The sequence below is a fragment of the Apteryx mantelli genome, chromosome 41, assembly GCF_036417845.1.
Source record: "Apteryx mantelli isolate bAptMan1 chromosome 41, bAptMan1.hap1, whole genome shotgun sequence".
Taxonomy (NCBI): Eukaryota; Metazoa; Chordata; class Aves; order Apterygiformes; family Apterygidae; genus Apteryx; species Apteryx mantelli.
Window position 1 is genome coordinate 136624 of NC_090018.1, and position 16092 is coordinate 152715.

The following is a 16092-nucleotide window of genomic DNA, read 5'->3' on the forward strand; positions in this document are numbered from 1 at the left end:
CCGCCGCCGCCGATCGCTCCGGCCGCTGCCGCCGCGCCGAAAGGCCGAGAGGGGCCCGCCCGCCGCACCGACTACTGGCTCTTGGGAGCCGCCATTTTGGACGCGTCTCCTCCACCCGGCACAAACATGGCGTCTCCCAGAACCCGGATGGTGGCGCCTAACGGTTTAGTCCAGTTCTGCGCATGCGCCAGCCCCCGCCTCCGCTTGTGCGCAGGCGCTGCGCCCTCCCTCTCGCTTGGCCCCGCCCTTGGCGCATGCGCGCCGCCACGCACCTCCCCTGCCGCCTCTCCGCGCGCGCATGCGCAATGCCCTTCCCTAACGGTTTTTTGTTTGAACACCCGGATTTTAGCGCTTTTTAACCCTTTTCTCCCCTCACCGCCCCTGAAGTAACTCTCCCCCCCCCCCCACTTTCCTTCACCGTTTACCGCCAAACGCGGTTTTCAAGACCGCCTAGGGGGTCTTTCGGCGCCTCATGGCCAAGCCCCACAGCGAGGGGGGGGGGACGCGGCTCCCTCAGCGCGGCGGCCGCCATCCCCCCTCGTGTGCCGGGGCAGCAGCGGCTGCCGGCTGCTCACGGCCAATCCCGGCCCTACATGGGGGCACCGGGGTGGCTGCCGTGCTCCCACCGAGCCCCACGCTCGTTGCAGCCTCACGTGGGGCTGGCACCCCCCCCCTTTTAAAATCACCCCATTGCCCCATATGTGAGGAAAAATTCACCAAAGGGGGGGGGGGTTAGACAGCAGCACCCCCCGCTCCATGCCCGTGGGCACCCTCCTCCCACCCCGGCGACACCTGGGAAATCCCCCTGTAACCATAGCAACCGCCAGGCAAAAAAATGGGGGGCAGGTGGTGGAAAAAAAAGCAATCTTGTGTGTGTGTCCCCCCCCCCCAAAATGCCGCTGCCACCCCAGGCATGGCGAGGGTTAAGCGCCGGGGGGGGGGAGGAGAGGCGCTCGGCCAATGAGGCCCTCGTGCACGTCAGTCGTGCGAGGAAGGGGGGGGCGGCCCGTGCGTGCGCCCTCGCTCCGCTGCGCACCAGCACCCTTCCTCCTCGGCCGCGCACAGGGTGTGGGGGGGTCCCCACCGCTGCCCCAGCCGCCATGGCCCCCGAGGACCGAGCGGCCTTCCTGCACGTGGCGGCCGGCTTGGCCCTCTGCGCGGCCACCGTGGCCTCGGGCGCCCTGGACGGGGCCGCCGTGGAAGTGGGCTATGGCCACTACGCCGAGCTGCCCGTGGCCTGGCTGCCAGGCCCGCTGGCCATGCCCTGCAACGCCCTGGTCAACCTGGGCTACGCCGGCGCCGGCTGGCGCTGGCTGCCCCGCGCCGGCGCCGGCCCCCACCGCTACCTGCAGGCCGTCTTCGCCGCCATGGCGCTGGCCTACGGCCCCGTGCAGTGGGTCCGCATCTGGACGCAGCGGCCCCGGACCGCCGTGCTGGACCAGTGGGTGACGCTGCCCTTCTTCGCCTGGGCGGCCGTGTGGTGCCGAGCGGCGGCGGACGGCTGGCGCCCGCACCGGACCCTGCTGGCCGTGGCCCTTTCGCTGGCCAGCTACGGGCTGGCCCTGCTGCACCGGCGTGGCTTCGAGGCGGCCCTGGCGGCGCACGTGGCGGCCGTGGCGGCGGCGGCCCGGCGAGCCCAGCGGCTCCGGGGCGACGCCGCCACGGCCCGGGCGGCCGCCGTCGGCTTCGCCGCCTGCCTGGGCTTCGTGGGGCTCAAGGTGGCCGACCCGTGGCTGGGCCGCTGGTGGCTCTTCCGCCGTTTCAGCGGCCACTTCTGGTCCAAGGTGTGCGACGTCCTGCAGATCCACGCCGCCTTCCTCTTCCTCACCCGCCTGGGCCGCCCCCCCGCTGCCGCCCCCCCGGAATAAAACGTGCTGCCCCACGGCTCTGTGTGTCCCCCCCAAAGCAATCGAGACGGGGTGGAGGGGGGGTTACAAAGGTAGAAGAGGATTTTATTGGGGGGGGATGACACCGGCGCCCCCAAACCTGCTGGGATTCCTCCCCCCGTCCCCAAAAAGCCTTCGCTTCCCTACCCGGACACCTGGGTTCTCTAGCAGCCGGGGGGGTGGGCGTTGGGGGTGGGGGGGGGTTGTGTGTGTGTGTCCCCCACCACCCCACCCCACCGCCGCCCCCCCAAAAATGAGAACCGCGTCCGTCCCGCTCGTCCGTCAGGGCTCGAAGTCGTCGCTCTCCTCGGGCTGGCGGAGGGGGCCGCCTGCGGGAACGGGGAGGGAAGGGGGGGCGGTCAGCACTGGGGGGGACACCCCCCTTCAAAGATGGGGTGATTTTGGGGAGGGGGGGTGCTTACCTGGGGGGGGCCCCGACTCGAGGACGCCCAGCGAGTCGAGGCAGCCCTGCTCGTAGAGGGCCAGGCGCTCCATGATGCGGCGGCGCGCCGGGTTGATGACCACGGCGGCGGCGGAGGCGGCGGGGGGGGGGGTCCGCCGAGGAGGGGGGGTCCGCCGAGGGGGGGCCCCCCGCCTCCGCCAGGCTCTCGTCGCTCTCCTCCGGCTGGTTGGGGGGGCCGGGGGCTCCCGGCGCCCAGCCCTGCAGCCGCTCCAGCTCCTCGTACACCTGCAGGCGCCCGCCGGTCAGCAGGGACCCAGGCGTCCGGGCGCCCCCCCCCACCCCCAAAATCGTGTGTCCCCCCCCCCAAAACCCCACCTGTGCCATGGGGGGCCGGCGCTTGCTGCGCCGGTGCAGGCAGCGGGCCGCCAGCCGGACCAGGGCGGCGCTCAGCCGGGGGGGGCAGGTCCGGCTCGGGGGTCCGGGGGGAGCCTGGGGGGGGCCCCGGCTTCAGCCCCCCCCTCCTCCTCCTCCTCCAACAGTTCCTTCTGCGGACACACGGCATTTTTTTTTGGGGGGGGGAGGTTCAGGGGAGGGCTTGGGGGGGGCCCTGGGGGAGGTTGGGGGGCTCTGGGGACCCATTAGGAGGGATTGGTTGTCCCTGGGGGGTGTTGGGGGGCTCTGAGGGACCCCAGGGGGATGTTGGGGGGCCCCAGGGGAGAGTTGGGGGGCTATGGGGGCAGTTTCAGGGGATATGGGGGGGCTGGGGGGACCCCAAGGGGATGTTGGGGGGCCAAGGGGAGAGTTGGGGGGCCCTGGGGGCGGTTTCAAGGGATATGGGGTGCTGGAGAGACTCCAGGGGGGTGTTGGGGGCCCCAGGGGAGAGTTGGGGGGCTCTGGGAGCAGTTTCAAGGGATATGGGGGTGCTGGGGGGACCCCAAGGTGATGTTGGGGGCCCCAGGGGAGAGTTGGGGGGCTCTGGGGTGGTTTCAGGGGATATGGGGGTGCTGGGGGGACCCCAAGGTGATGTTGGGGGCCCCAGGGGAGAGTTGGGGGGCTCTGGGGGTGGTTTCAGGGGATATGGGGGTGCTGGGGGACCCCAAGGGGATGTTGGGGGCCCCAGGGGAGAGTTGGGGGGCTCTGGGGGTGGTTTCAGGGGATATGGGGGGGCTGGGGGGACCCCAGGGGGATGTTGGGGGGCCGGGGGGGGACCCTAGAGGAGGGTTGGGGGCCTGTGCGGGACCCCAGGGGGACGTGGGGGGGCTCAAGGGACCCTAGGGGGATATTGGGGGGTCCCCGGGGGGGGTATTTTGGGGTCCCGGAGCGAGGGGGGGGGGGCTCACCAGGTACTTGGTCCGTCCGCGGGCGTCCGTCTCCATGGCCCGGCGCCCCGTCAGCGTCTCCAGCAGCACCTTTGGGGGGGGGAGTTGTGGGGTGGGGTGGGGGGTCCCCCAGCCCCATAGCGCCACGGGGTGTGCGGGGGGTGTGGGGGGGGGGCAGCACCCCTAGCGCCTCCCCAAACTCACCACGCCGAAGCTGTAGGTGTCGAGGGCGGGGGCCAGGCCCCCCCCCTGGAGGTACTCGGGGGGCAGGTAGGCCAAGGTGCCCCGCAGGGCCCCCGAGCCCCCCAGGGTGCCGCTGCGGCCCCCCCCGCCCCCCCGGGGCGCCCGCGCCAGCCCGAAGTCGCTCAGCCGGGGGCTCAGCCCCGCGTCCAGCAGGATGTTGGAGCTGCGGGGGGGGGGCGGAAAAAGGACGGGGGGGGGTCAGGGGGTCCCCTCCCCCCCTCCAGCACCCCTCCCGGCACCCCAAAAACTCACCTGGCCGGGGGTCAAACCCCCCAGAGATCTCCGGACACCCCAAAAGCTCACTTGTGCCCCTGGGAGGACACTGAAACCCTTGGGGGGGGACCCTAACGCCCTCCCCCCCCTCCAGACACCCCAAAATTTCACCTGGGGGCCCCCCGAAACCCCCAGGATCTCCCCAAACTTCCCTCATACCCCCCCCGGAGTGGGGGGGGGACACTAAAAAACACCAAGCCACCCTCCCCCCCCAGGACACCCCAAAACCTCCCCTGTGCCCCCACTGACACCCCCAGGACACCCCAAAAAACCCCAAAGGGACCCTGGGGGTGTCCCCACACACCGACCCCCCCCCCCCCAGTATCCCCTGGGGGACCCCAAATGCCCCCCACAGACCCCCCCCAAGGTACCAGACCCCCATCCCATTGCCCCCAGGGTACCCCAAATGCCCCCCCAGCCCTTTTGGGGTGCCCCGAAGCCCCCAGGATACCCCAACACCCCCCCATGCCCCCTAAAGCCCCCCCAAGGCTTCCCCCTGCCCCCCAGGGCACCCCAAAACTCCCCAGGATGCCCCAAATGCCCCCCCCAGGGTACCCCAAAGCCCCCCCCCATCGCCCCCCAGGGTACCCTAAAGCCCCCCAGGGTTTCCCCGTACCCCCCCCCCAGGATACCCCGAATGCCCCCCGGGACCTCCCTGGAGCCCCCCAGGACCCCCCAAAGTCCCCCCCCCCGAGCCCCCCACCTCTTGACGTCGCCGTGCACCAGGGCCGGGGCGTCGCGGTGCAGGAACTGGAGGGCTCGCGCCGAGCCCAGGAGCACGTGGAGCCGCTGGGCCCACGTCAGGGGGGGCTGCGGGGGCTGGCGGGGGGCCGTCAGCCCCCCCCAAACGGCCCCGGCACCCCAAAACCCTCCCTGGACACCCCCAACCTCTCCTAGGTCCTTGGGGCACCCCAAAACCCTCCACAGAAACCCTTAGGGGCACCCCAAAAGCCTCCTAGGACACCTCAAACCTCTCCTAGGTCCTTGGGGGACCCTAAAACCCTCCCCAGAAACCCTAAGGGGCACCCCAAAACCCTCCCTGGACACCCCAAACCTCTCCTAGGTCCTTGGGGGACCTCAAAACCCTCCCAAGAAGCCCTTAGGGGCACCCCAAAAGCCTCCCTGGACACCCCAAACCTCTCCTACATCCTTGAAGGAACCCAAAACCCTCCCAAGAAGCCCTTAGGGGCACCCCAAAAGCCTCCCTGGACACCCCAAACCTCTCCTACATCCTTGAAGGAACCCAAAACCCTCCCAAGAAGCCCTAAGGGTCACCCCAAAAGCCTCCCTGGACACCTCAAACCTCTCCTAGGTCCTTGGGAGACCCCAAAACCCTCCCAAGAAGCCCTAAGGGTCACCCCAAAAGCCTCCCTGGACACCCCAAACCTCTCCTACATCCTTGAAGGAACCCAAAACCCTCCCAAGAAGCCCTAAGGGGCACCCCAAAAGCCTCCTTGGACACCTCAAACCTCTCCTAGGTCCTTGGGGGACCCCAAAACCCTCCCCAGAAACCCTAAGGGGCACCCCAAAAGCCTCCCTGGACACCCCAAACCTCTCCTAGGTCCTTGGGGCACCCCAAAACCCTCCCCAGAAACCCTAAGGGGCACCCCAAAACCCTCCCTGGACACCCCAAACCTCTCCTAGGTCCTTGGGGCACCCCAAAACCCCTCCCCAGAAAGCCTAAGGAACATCCCAAAGCTGCCATGTGCCCCATGGGCACCCCAAAACCCTCCCTGGACACCCCAAACCTCCCCTACATCCTTGGGGCACCCCAAAACCCCTCCCCAGAAAGCCTAGGGAACACCCCAAAGCTGCCATGTGCCCCATGGGCACCCCAAAACCCTCCCTGGACACCCCAAGCCTCCCCCAGGCCCTTGGGGGCACCCCAAAAACCTCCGAGGACATCCCAAACCTCCTCTACGTCCTTGTGGGACCCCAAAGCTCTCCCGGGACACCTTAGGGAACACCCCTGCATCTTTGGGGGATCCCCAAATGCTCCCAGGACACCCCAAACCTCCCCTATGCCCTGGGGGACCCCGAAACTCCCCCCCCGGCCCCACCTGCGCCCCCAGGCGCTGCTCCAGGGACCCGTTGGCCATGTAGACGTAGACGAGGCAGAAGTTGCCCTGCTCGGCGCAGACCCCCGACAGCTCCACGATGTTGGGGTGCCGGTACCTGGGGGGTGGGTGGGGGGCACCTTGCACCAAGGAGGGGAGCATGGACCCCCCCAATGTCTTCAGAAACCCCTCAGCCCCCCATGACCCCCCCCAAGAGCCCCCTATGTTCCCCCAGAGTCACCTCTATCCCCCCCCAGTCCCCCCGTGTCCCTCTCCATACGCCCCAGGACCCCCCCATTGCCCCCCAAGACCCCTCTGAGCCCCCCAAGACCCCTCTGAGCCCCCCGTGTCCCCCCCAGGACCCCTCTGAGCCCCCCCCTCCCCCCCCCCCCATACCGTGACAGCTTCTCCACCTCGGTGACGAAGCTGTTGACGAGGACGCCCCAGTCGAGATCAGCGTCCTGGGGGGGACAGGGAAGGACATGGGGACGTTGAGGGACATGTTGGGGTGCTCCAGGATGGAGACATGGGGACACGAGGACACCGTGGGGTCCCTGGTGGGTGGACACAGAGACATGGGGGCACGGGGACACGGTAAGGCACTCCGGACTGGGGACGGGGGACACAGGGACATGGGGACACAGGGACACACCAGGGGACTGAAGACATGGGATACAAGGACATGTTGGGGTGCTCCAGGATGGAGACGCGGGGACACCACGGAGATCCCAGGCTGGGGACAGGGGATATGGGGACACAGGGACATGCTGGGATGCTCCAGGATGGAGACATGGGGACACCAGGGGGGTCCCAGGCTGGGGACAGGGGACACAGGGACATGTTGAGGTGCTCCAGGATGGAGACATGGGGACACCACAGGGGTCCCAGGCTGGGGACAGGGGACACAGGGACATGTTGAGGTGCTCCAGGATGGAGACATGGGGACACGAGGACACCGTGGGGTCCCTGGTGGGTGGACACAGAGACATGGGGGCACGGGGACACGCTAAGGCACTCCGGACTGGGGATGGGGGACACAGGGACATGGGGACACAGGGACACACCAGGGGACTGAAGACATGGGATACAAGGACATGTTGGGGTGCTCCAGGATGGAGACGCGGGGACACCACGGAGATCCCAGGCTGGGGACAGGGGATATGGGGACACAGGGACATGCTGGGATGCTCCAGGATGGAGACATGGGGACACCAGGGGGGTCCCAGGTTGGGGACAGGGGACACAGGGACATGTTGAGGTGCTCCAGGATGGAGACATGGGGACACCACAGGGGTCCCAGGCTGGGGACAGGGGACACAGGGACATGTTGAGGTGCTCCAGGATGGAGACATGGGGACACCACAGGGGTCCCAGGCTGGGGACAGGGGACACAGGGACATGTTGAGGTGCTCCAGGATGGAGACATGGGGACACTGAGGAGATCCCAGGCTGGGGACAGGGTATATGGGAACACAGGGACATGTTGGGGTGCTCCAGGATGGAGACATGGGGACACCACGGAGATCCCAGGTTGGGGACGCGGGGACACGGGGACACAGGAACATGTTGAGGTGCTCCAGGATGGAGACATGGGGACACCACGGAGATCCCAGGCTGGGGACAGGGGATATGGGGACACAGGGACATGCTGGGATGCTCCAGGATGGAGACATGGGGACACCACAGGGGTCCCAGGCTGGGGACAGGGGACACAGGGACATGTTGAGGTGCTCCAGGATGAAGACATGGGGACACTGAGGAGATCCCAGGCTGGGGACATGGGGATACGGGGACACAGGAACATGTTGAGGTGCTCCAGGATGGAGACATGGAGACACCACGGAGATCCCGGGCTGGGGACAGGGGATATGGGAACACAGGGACATGCTGGGGTGCTCCAGGATGGAGACATGGGGACACCAGGGGGGTCCCAGGTTGGGGACAGGGGCCACGGGGCCGGGGTACCTGCCGGAGGCGCTTGACGGCGTAGTCGGTGTGCCGGAGCCGGGCCCGGTAGACGACGCCGAAGCCGCCCTCGCCCACCTTGTGCCGCTCGGAGAAGCCGCCAGTGGCCTGGAGCAGCTCGGCCAGGGGCCAGGCGAAGGGCCGGGGGGGCCGTGGGGGGCCGTGGGGCAGCGCCGTGGGGCCGTGGGGCCGCGCCGGGGGGCCGGGGCCGGGCCCGGGGGGCTGCGAGACCAGGCCCAGCGAGCCCAGGGCCGAGCAGAGGGAGCCCAGGGACTGGGGGGGGCGGCGGGGGCGGCGTCGCCAGCTGCCCCCCAACTGCCCCCCGGGGCACCCCACATACCCCCAGCTGCCCCCCAGCACCCCCAGATGCCCCCAGGGCACCCCGAATACCCCCAGCTGCCCCCCAACTGCCCCCCAGGACCCCCAGCTGCCCCCCAACTGCCCCCCAGGGCTCCCCGAATACCCCCAGCTGCCCCCCAGCACCCCCAGCTGCTCCCCAACTGCCCCCCAGGGCACCCCGAATACCCCCAGCTGCCCCCCAACTGCCCCCAGCTGCCCCCCAACTGCCCCCCAGGGCACCCCAAATACCCCCAGCTGCCCCCCAGCTGCCCCCCAGCACCCCCAGATGCCCCCCAGGGCACACCAAATACCCCCAGCTGCCCCCCAACTGCCCCCCAGGACCCACAGCTGCCCCCCAACTGCCCCCCAGGGCATCCTAAATACCCCCAGCTGCCCCCCAGCACCCCCAGCTGCCCCCCAACTGCCCCCCAGGGCACCCCGAATACCCCCAGATGCCCCCCAACTGCCCCCCAGCACCCCCAGCTGCCCCCCAACTGCCCCCAGGGCATCCTAATACCCCCCAGCTGCCCCCCAACTGCCCCCAGGGCACCCCAAATATCCCCCAGCACCCCCAGATGCCCCCCAGGGCATCCTAAATACCCCCCAGCTGCCCCCCAACTGCCCCCCAGAGCACTCCAAATACCCCCAGCACCCACAGTTGCCCCCCAACTGCCCCCCAGGGCATCCTAAATACCCCCCAACACCTCCAGTTACCCCCCCCAGCTGCCCCCCCCAAGCCCCCCATTGCCCCCCAGGGTTCCTCCCCCTCCGCTGTGCCCCAGCCCCATACCTGGGCCGGGGGGGCCGGGGGGGCCAGGCTGGGGGTGCTGAGGAGGCCGCTGGGGGGGGGCCCTGGGAGGGGCAGCGATGGCTCTGGGGGGGGGGGTAAATGGGGCCGTTACCGGGGTGGGAACGTGTCGTTCCCCCCCCCCCAAAAAAGCAGCCCGGGAAAAGCCCCTGCAGGATCCGGGGGGGCCCCGCGCTCACCCCCCCCCCGCCGCGTTACCTGGGGGGGGCCGTTTCGGGGGGTCCCAGGCTGAGGCGGTGCTGGCGTCCGAGGGGGGGCCGGGGGGAGCCGTGGGGGTCAGCGGGCCGGGGGCCACTGAGAGCGCGGGGGGCAGCCCGAGGGGGGCCGCGGGGGGGTGCCCTGGGGACAGAGCCGGGTCAGTTGGGGGGGGGTCCCAAGGGGGTCTGGGGGGTCCCAAGGGGGTCTGGGGGGGATCTGGGGGTCCCAAGGGGGATTTGGGGGGTCCCAAGGGGGTCTGGAGGGGATCTGGAGGTCCCAAGGGAATCTGAGGGGTCTCAAGGGAATCTGGGGGGGGATCTGGGGGTCCCAAGGGGGTCCCAAGGGGGATTTGGGGGCTCCAAGGGGGTCTGGGGGGTGATCTGGGGGTCCCAAGAGGGATCTGGGGGGGGGATCTGGGGGGTGATGGGGGATTGATGGGAGCCACGGAGGGATCTGGGGGTCTGTGGGGGATCCCAAGGGGGATCTGTGGGGCCCTGGAGGGATCTGAAGGATCCCAAGGGGAATCAGTGGGAGCCACAGGGGGACCTGGGGGGCTGTGGAGGATCCTAAGGGGGATCAGGGGGGATGTGGGGGGCTATGGGGGATCCCGGGGGGGAGCTGAGAGACCCCGAGGAGGATCGGGGGGGATCTGGGGGACTGTGAGGGATCCCAAGAGGGATTTGGGGGTCCATAGGGGACCCCAAGGGGGATCAGGGGGACCTGGGGGGCTGTGGGGGATCCTGAGGGGGATCAATGGGAACCATAGGAGAACGTGGGGGTCATGGGAGATCCCAAGGGGGATCGGGGGGATCTGGGGGGTCCAGGGGAGATCCAGGGGGAATCTGTGGGGTACAAGGGGGATCCTGAGGGGGAGCAGGGAGGCCATGGAGACCCCGAGGGGGGATTGAGAGATCTGGGGGGGGTCAGGGGGGATTCAGGGGGGATCTGGGAGGGATCTGGGGGGATTGCGGGGCCCATGGGGACCTCGAGGGGGGATCGAGGGATCCAAGGGGGATCTGGGAGGGATCCAGGGGGGAATCTGTGGGGGGCAAGGGAATCCCGAAGGGGATCGGGGGGTCCCATGGGGACCCCAAGGGGGGAATTGAGGGATCCAAGGGGGATCTGGGAGGGATCTGGGGGCCCATGAGGACCCCGAGGGGGGATCGAGGGATCCGGGGGGATCCAGGAGGGATCCAGGAGGGATCGGGGGGATCGGGGGGCCCATAGGGACCCCGAGGGGGGGTCGAGGGATCTGGGGGGATCCAGGAGGGATCCAGGAGGGATCGGGGGGCCCATGGGGACCCCGAGGGGGGGTCGAGGGATCCGGGGGGATCCAGGAGGGATCCAGGAGGGATCGGGGGGATCGGGGGGCCCATAGGGACCCCGAGGGGGGGTCGAGGGATCTGGGGGGATCCAGGAGGGATCCAGGAGGGATCGGGGGGCCCATGGGGACCCCGAGGGGGGGTCGAGGGATCCGGGGGGATCCAGGAGGGATCCAGGAGGGATCGGGGGGATCGGGGGGCCCATAGGGACCCCGAGGGGGGGTCAAGGGATCTGGGGGGATCCAGGAGGGATCCAGGAGGGATCGGGGGGATCGGGGGGGGGGGATTGGGGGGCCCATGGGGACCCCAAGGGGGGATCGAGGGATCTGGGGGGGATCCAGGGGGGATCTGGGGGGGATCGGGGGGCCCATGGGGACCCCGAGGGGGGGATCGAGGGATCCAAGGGGGGTCCAGGAGGGATCCGGGGGGGATCGGGGGGCCCATGGGGACCCCGAGGGGGGGATCGAGGGACCCGGGGGGGATCCAGGAGGGATCCGGGGGGAATCGGGGGCACTCACAGGCGGCCAGGAGGTCGTGGGCGCGGCGCAGGTCGAGCTCGCGCAGCAGGGCCAGGAGCTCGCCCAGGCGCCCGTTGCGGTGGCTCCAGCCCCACACGACGCTGTGGGTCGGGCTGGGGGCGGCGGCGGCCAGGCGCAGCTCCACCTGGTCCCGCACCACGCGCGAGGCTGCCGGCAGGCGTCAGCGCCCCGCCGAGCCCCGCGCCGCTCCCCGTCCCCCCCAGTCCGCCCCAGTCCCCCCCAGTCTGCCCCAGTTCACCCCAGTCTGGTCCCTGTCCACCCCAGTCCATCCAAGGCATGTCCCCATCCACCCCAGTTTGGTCCCTGTCCAACCCAGTCCAGCCCGGTCAGGTTCCAGTTCACCCCAGTCTGGTCCCGATCCACCCCAGTCCATCCAAGGCATGTCCCCATCCACCCCAGTCTGGTCCCAGTCCCCCCCAGTCCGCCCCAGTCCAGCCCCATCAAGTCCCAGTTCACCCCAGTCTGGTCCCTGTCCACCCCAGTCCCCCCCAGTCCCCCCCAGTCCAGCCCGGTCAGGTCCCAGTTCATCCCAGTCTGGTCCCTGTCCACCCCAGTCCGCCCCAGTCCAGCCCGGCTAGGTCCCAGTTCACCCCAGTCTGGTCCCGATCCACCCCAGTCCATCCAAGGCATGTCCCCATCCACCCCAGTCTGGTCCCAGTCCCCCCCAGTCCGCCCCAGTCCAGCCCCATCAAGTCCCAGTTCACCCCAGTCTGGTCCCTGTCCACCCCAGTCCCCCCCAGTCCCCCCCAGTCCAGCCCGGTCAGGTCCCAGTTCATCCCAGTCTGGTCCCTGTCCACCCCAGTCCGCCCCAGTCCAGCCTGGCTAGGTCCCAGTTCACCCCAGTCTGGTCCCGATCCACCCCAGTCCATCCAAGGCATGTCCCCATCCACCCCAGTCTGGTCCCTGTCCACCCCAGTCCGCCCCAGTCCAGCCCCGTCAGGTCCCAGTCCACTTTAGTCTGGTCCCTGTCCACCCCAGTCCATCCAAGGCATGTCCCCATCCACCCCAGTCTGGTCCCAGTCCCCCCCAGTCCCCCCCCGTCCAGCCCGGTCAGGTCCCAGTTCATCCCAGTCTGGTCCCTGTCCACCCCAGTCCGCCCCAGTCCAGCCCGGCTAGGTCCCAGTTCACCCCAGTCTGGTCCCGATCCACCCCAGTCCATCCAAGGCATGTCCCCATCCACCCCAGTCTGGTCCCTGTCCACCCCAGTCCATCCAAGGCATGTCCCCATCCACCCCAGTTTGGTCCCAGTCCCCCCCAGTCCCCCCCAGTCCAGCCCCGTCAGGTCCCAGTTCACCCCAGTCTGGTCCCTGTCCACCCCAGTCCCCCCCAGTCCCCCCCAGTCCAGCCCGGTCAGGTCCCAGTTCATCCCAGTCTGGTCCCTGTCCACCCCAGTCCGCCCCAGTCCAGCCCGGCTAGGTCCCAGTTCACCCCAGTCTGGTCCCGATCCACCCCAGTCCATCCAAGGCATGTCCCCATCCACCCCAGTCTGGTCCCTGTCCACCCCAGTCCGGCCCAGTCCAGTCCCTGTCCACCCCAGTCCACTTTAGTCTGGTCCCAGTCCACCCCAGTCCACTTCAGTCTGGTCCCTGTCCAACCCAGTCTACCCCAGTCTGCTCCCTGTCCACCCCAGTCCAGCCCAGTCTGGTCCCAGTCCACCCCAGTCCACTCCAGTCTGGTCCCAGTCCACCCCAGTCTGGTTCCCCTCTACCCCAGTGCATCCCAGTCCGGTCCTTGTCCACCTCAGTCCATCCCAGTCAGGTCTCTGTCCACCCCAGCCCAGTCTCTGTCCACCCCAGTCCACTCCAGTCCAGTCCCAGTCCCATCCCAGCGCATCCCAGTCTGCTCCAGTGCAAGCCAGTGCATCCTAGTCAGTCACTGCGCATCCCAGTCGTGTACCAGTCCATCCCAAAGCATCCCAGTCCACCCCAGAGCATCCCCATCCATCCCAGTCCACCCCACAGGCCCCAGTCTGGCCGCGGTCCATCCCAATATCCACCAGTTCAGCCCCAGTTTGGCTCCAGTGTGACCCAGCACACCCCAGTCTGATCCCAGTGCACCCAGTCTGATCCCAGTGCAATCCAGTCCATCCCAGTCAGGTCTCGGTCCGCCTCAGTGCATCCCAGTGCATCCCAGTCCAGTCCCAGTGTATCCCAGTCCACCCCGGTTCAGTCCCAGCGTATCCCAGTCCATCCCCATCTATGCCAGTCCAGCCCCAGTGTATCCCAGTCCATCCCAGGCCACCCCAATCCAGTCCCAGTGTATTTCAGTCCATCCCCATCCATTCCAGCCCATTGCAGTCCAGTCCCAGTATATCCTAGTCTATTCCAGTCCACCCCAGTCCAGTCCTAGTTCCTCCCAGTCCGCCCCAGTGCACCCAGTTACCAAAGCGCTCCCAGTCCGAGCGGCTCAACGCGTCCATGAGGCGGCAGAAGCTGCACATAAGCCAGGCGGGCAGCTCGTACAGGAAGGGCCCGAGCCCCGGTCCCGGTCCCGGTCCCGGTCCCGGCCCCGGCCCCGGCCCCGGTCCCGGCCCCGGTCCCGGCCCCGGCCCCGGCCCGGCCATGCCACCCCGCCGGTACCTCTGCGGGTCACTTCCCCTTTAAGAGAGGCCGCCCTACTGCGCAAGCGCGCGCCGGCTCAGCCGCGCCGCCATCTTTAGCGTGGCGGAAGTGCCGCCTCTCCCTCACCGCCGCCCGGTTACCGGTGGATGCGGGCGCCACGTTGGGTGTGGCGGAAAAACGCCCCCACCCGCCCGTACCCTCACGGAAAGGGGCGTGGGGAGAGCGCCATCTTGAGCGAGGCGCCTGGGGGACGGGGACGACGACAACGACGACGACGTAGAGGACTGTGGGAAAGGGCGAGGCTTAAGGGGGAGGCAGGGCCCGGTCGTGGAGGCGGGGCCATAGAAAGAGTCTCTGGGAAGGGGCGTGGCCTGACCGAAAGAGGCGGGGCTTTGTGGGCGAGGTGGGGCTGCTCCGCTGGGCGGGGCAAAAAGGGGGCGGGGCTCCGAGGTTGGGGGAGCGGGGGGGGGGGGGATCCTGTGACCTGTGCCCTGATTCACTCACCAGGTCCCTTCCCGTGATGACATCATCAAGGTAATGACATCACTGAGGTGCCCCACGATGGCACCGCAGCGATGACATCACAGCTGCCCGGACACCGGGGTCCCATGTCCCTCCCGCCCAGAGCGATTCCGGATTCACTCTGGATTTGGGGGTGGGACAGGGATGGGCTGCAGCCGGGAGCGACTCCGGATCAGCTCTGGCACAACCATGCAGAGCGACTCCGGATCAACTCCAGCACTGCCATATGGAGTGACTCCAGATTGGCTCCAGCACAACCACACAGACCGACTCCGGATTGGCTCCAGCACCGCCATACGGAGCGACTCCAGATCAGCTCCAGCACCACCACGCGGAGCGACTCCAAACCAGCCTGCCACTGCCACCTGGAGCCACTCTGGATCGGCTCCAGCACCACCATGTGGAGCAATTCCGAATCACCCCAGCACTGCCACATGGAGCAACTCCGGATCAGCTCCGGCACCACCAAGTGGAGCAACTCCAGATCAGCTCCAGCACCATCAGGCAAAACAATTCCACATCAGCCCAGCGCTGCCAGGTAGCGCAACTCCGGATCAGCTCCGGCATCGCCATGCAGAGAGACTCCGGATCGGCCCAGCACCACTATGTGGAGCGACTCCGTATCAACACGGTCGGCAGAATGACTCGAGATCGGAGTCTGAGAGGAGATCTGGGATGCTGTGACTCCAGTGCAGGGACCAACTACAATCTGGAATCACTCTGGATCTACCTGAGCCGGATCTGCCCAGGATCTCATGTCACTCTGGATCCACCCGAGCCAGATAGATTTATTTGCAACAGATCTGCTGTTGGAAATGGAGGCTCTGCCCCAACCCAGTGTCTCCAGATGGATTCGGGATCTAATGTCACTCGTGTGACCTGAGCTAGAGGATCTACCCGACCTGCTGTCTCCGGATCAACCTGCGATTGGCGGCCAGGGATTTGGACTCACTCCGGATCCACCCAAGGCAGATCAACCTCCTTCCAACATGACCACGACGTGGAGCTGCTCCAGATCCACCAGTGATCCGGAGAGGAAATCTCTGTCCCGCCACAGCGTGTCCAGCTCCAACTGTCGGCAATCCAGCGATGGAAATCTCCGCCCAGCCCGTGGCATCTCCGGCTCCGACCGCCAGCGATGGAAATCTCTGCCGGACTGTGGTGTCTCTGGATCCAACCGTTGGTGATGGAAATCTCCGCCTGGCTGCAGCATCTACAGCTCCGACCACTGGAGATCTGGTGATGGAAATCTCTGCCAGGCTGCAGCATCTCCAGCTCCGACTGCTGGAGATCCGGCACTGGAAATCTCCACAGGGCCACAATGTCTCCGGCTCTGACCGCCGGCGCTGGAAATTCCTGCGGGGCCATGACGTCTCCAGCTCCAACCGCCAGCACTGGAAATCTCCGTGGGGCTGCGACATCTCCATCTCTGACCGCCAGCAATCCGGCGCTGGAAATCTCCGTGGGGCTGCGACGTCTCTGGCTCTGACTGCTGGCAATGTGGCGCTGGAAATCTCCGTGGGGTCGCGACGTCTCCATCTCCGACTGCCGGCAATCCGGCACTGGAAATTTCCATGGGGCTGCGACGTCTCCGGCTCTGACTGCTGGCAATCCAGCGCTGGAAATCTCCACCGGGCTGCGACATCTCCATCTCCAA

At 68.1% G+C, this 16092-nt stretch overlaps 2 protein-coding genes across 2 annotated transcripts; one reads left to right on the top strand and one right to left on the bottom strand.

The window, feature by feature from the left end:
- Positions 1-896: 896 nt before the first annotated feature.
- Positions 897-1878, top strand: TMEM187 (transmembrane protein 187). The gene has a single exon (XM_067315115.1). The coding sequence runs from the start codon at positions 1101-1103 to the stop codon at positions 1866-1868; it is 768 nt and encodes a 255-aa protein (XP_067171216.1). The 5' UTR covers positions 897-1100; the 3' UTR covers positions 1869-1878.
- A 223-nt stretch (positions 1879-2101) lies between these two features.
- Positions 2102-13921, bottom strand: IRAK1 (interleukin 1 receptor associated kinase 1). The gene is given in 14 exon segments (XM_067315070.1): positions 2102-2215; positions 2309-2418; positions 2420-2574; positions 2665-2753; positions 2756-2834; positions 3630-3698; positions 3813-4014; positions 4828-4943; positions 6185-6299; positions 6578-6642; positions 8147-8492; positions 9473-9632; positions 11332-11499; positions 13735-13921. Coding segments are annotated over 14 exon segments (1902 nt in total). The 5' UTR covers positions 13916-13921; the 3' UTR covers positions 2102-2168.
- Between the last annotated feature and the right edge of the window lie 2171 nt (positions 13922-16092).

Bases quoted from the DNA above. Each gene is read 5' to 3' on its own strand.
- TMEM187 (XM_067315115.1), top strand. From the start codon at position 1,101: ATGGCCCCCGAGGACCGAGCGGCCTTCCTGCACGTGGCGGCCGGCTTG.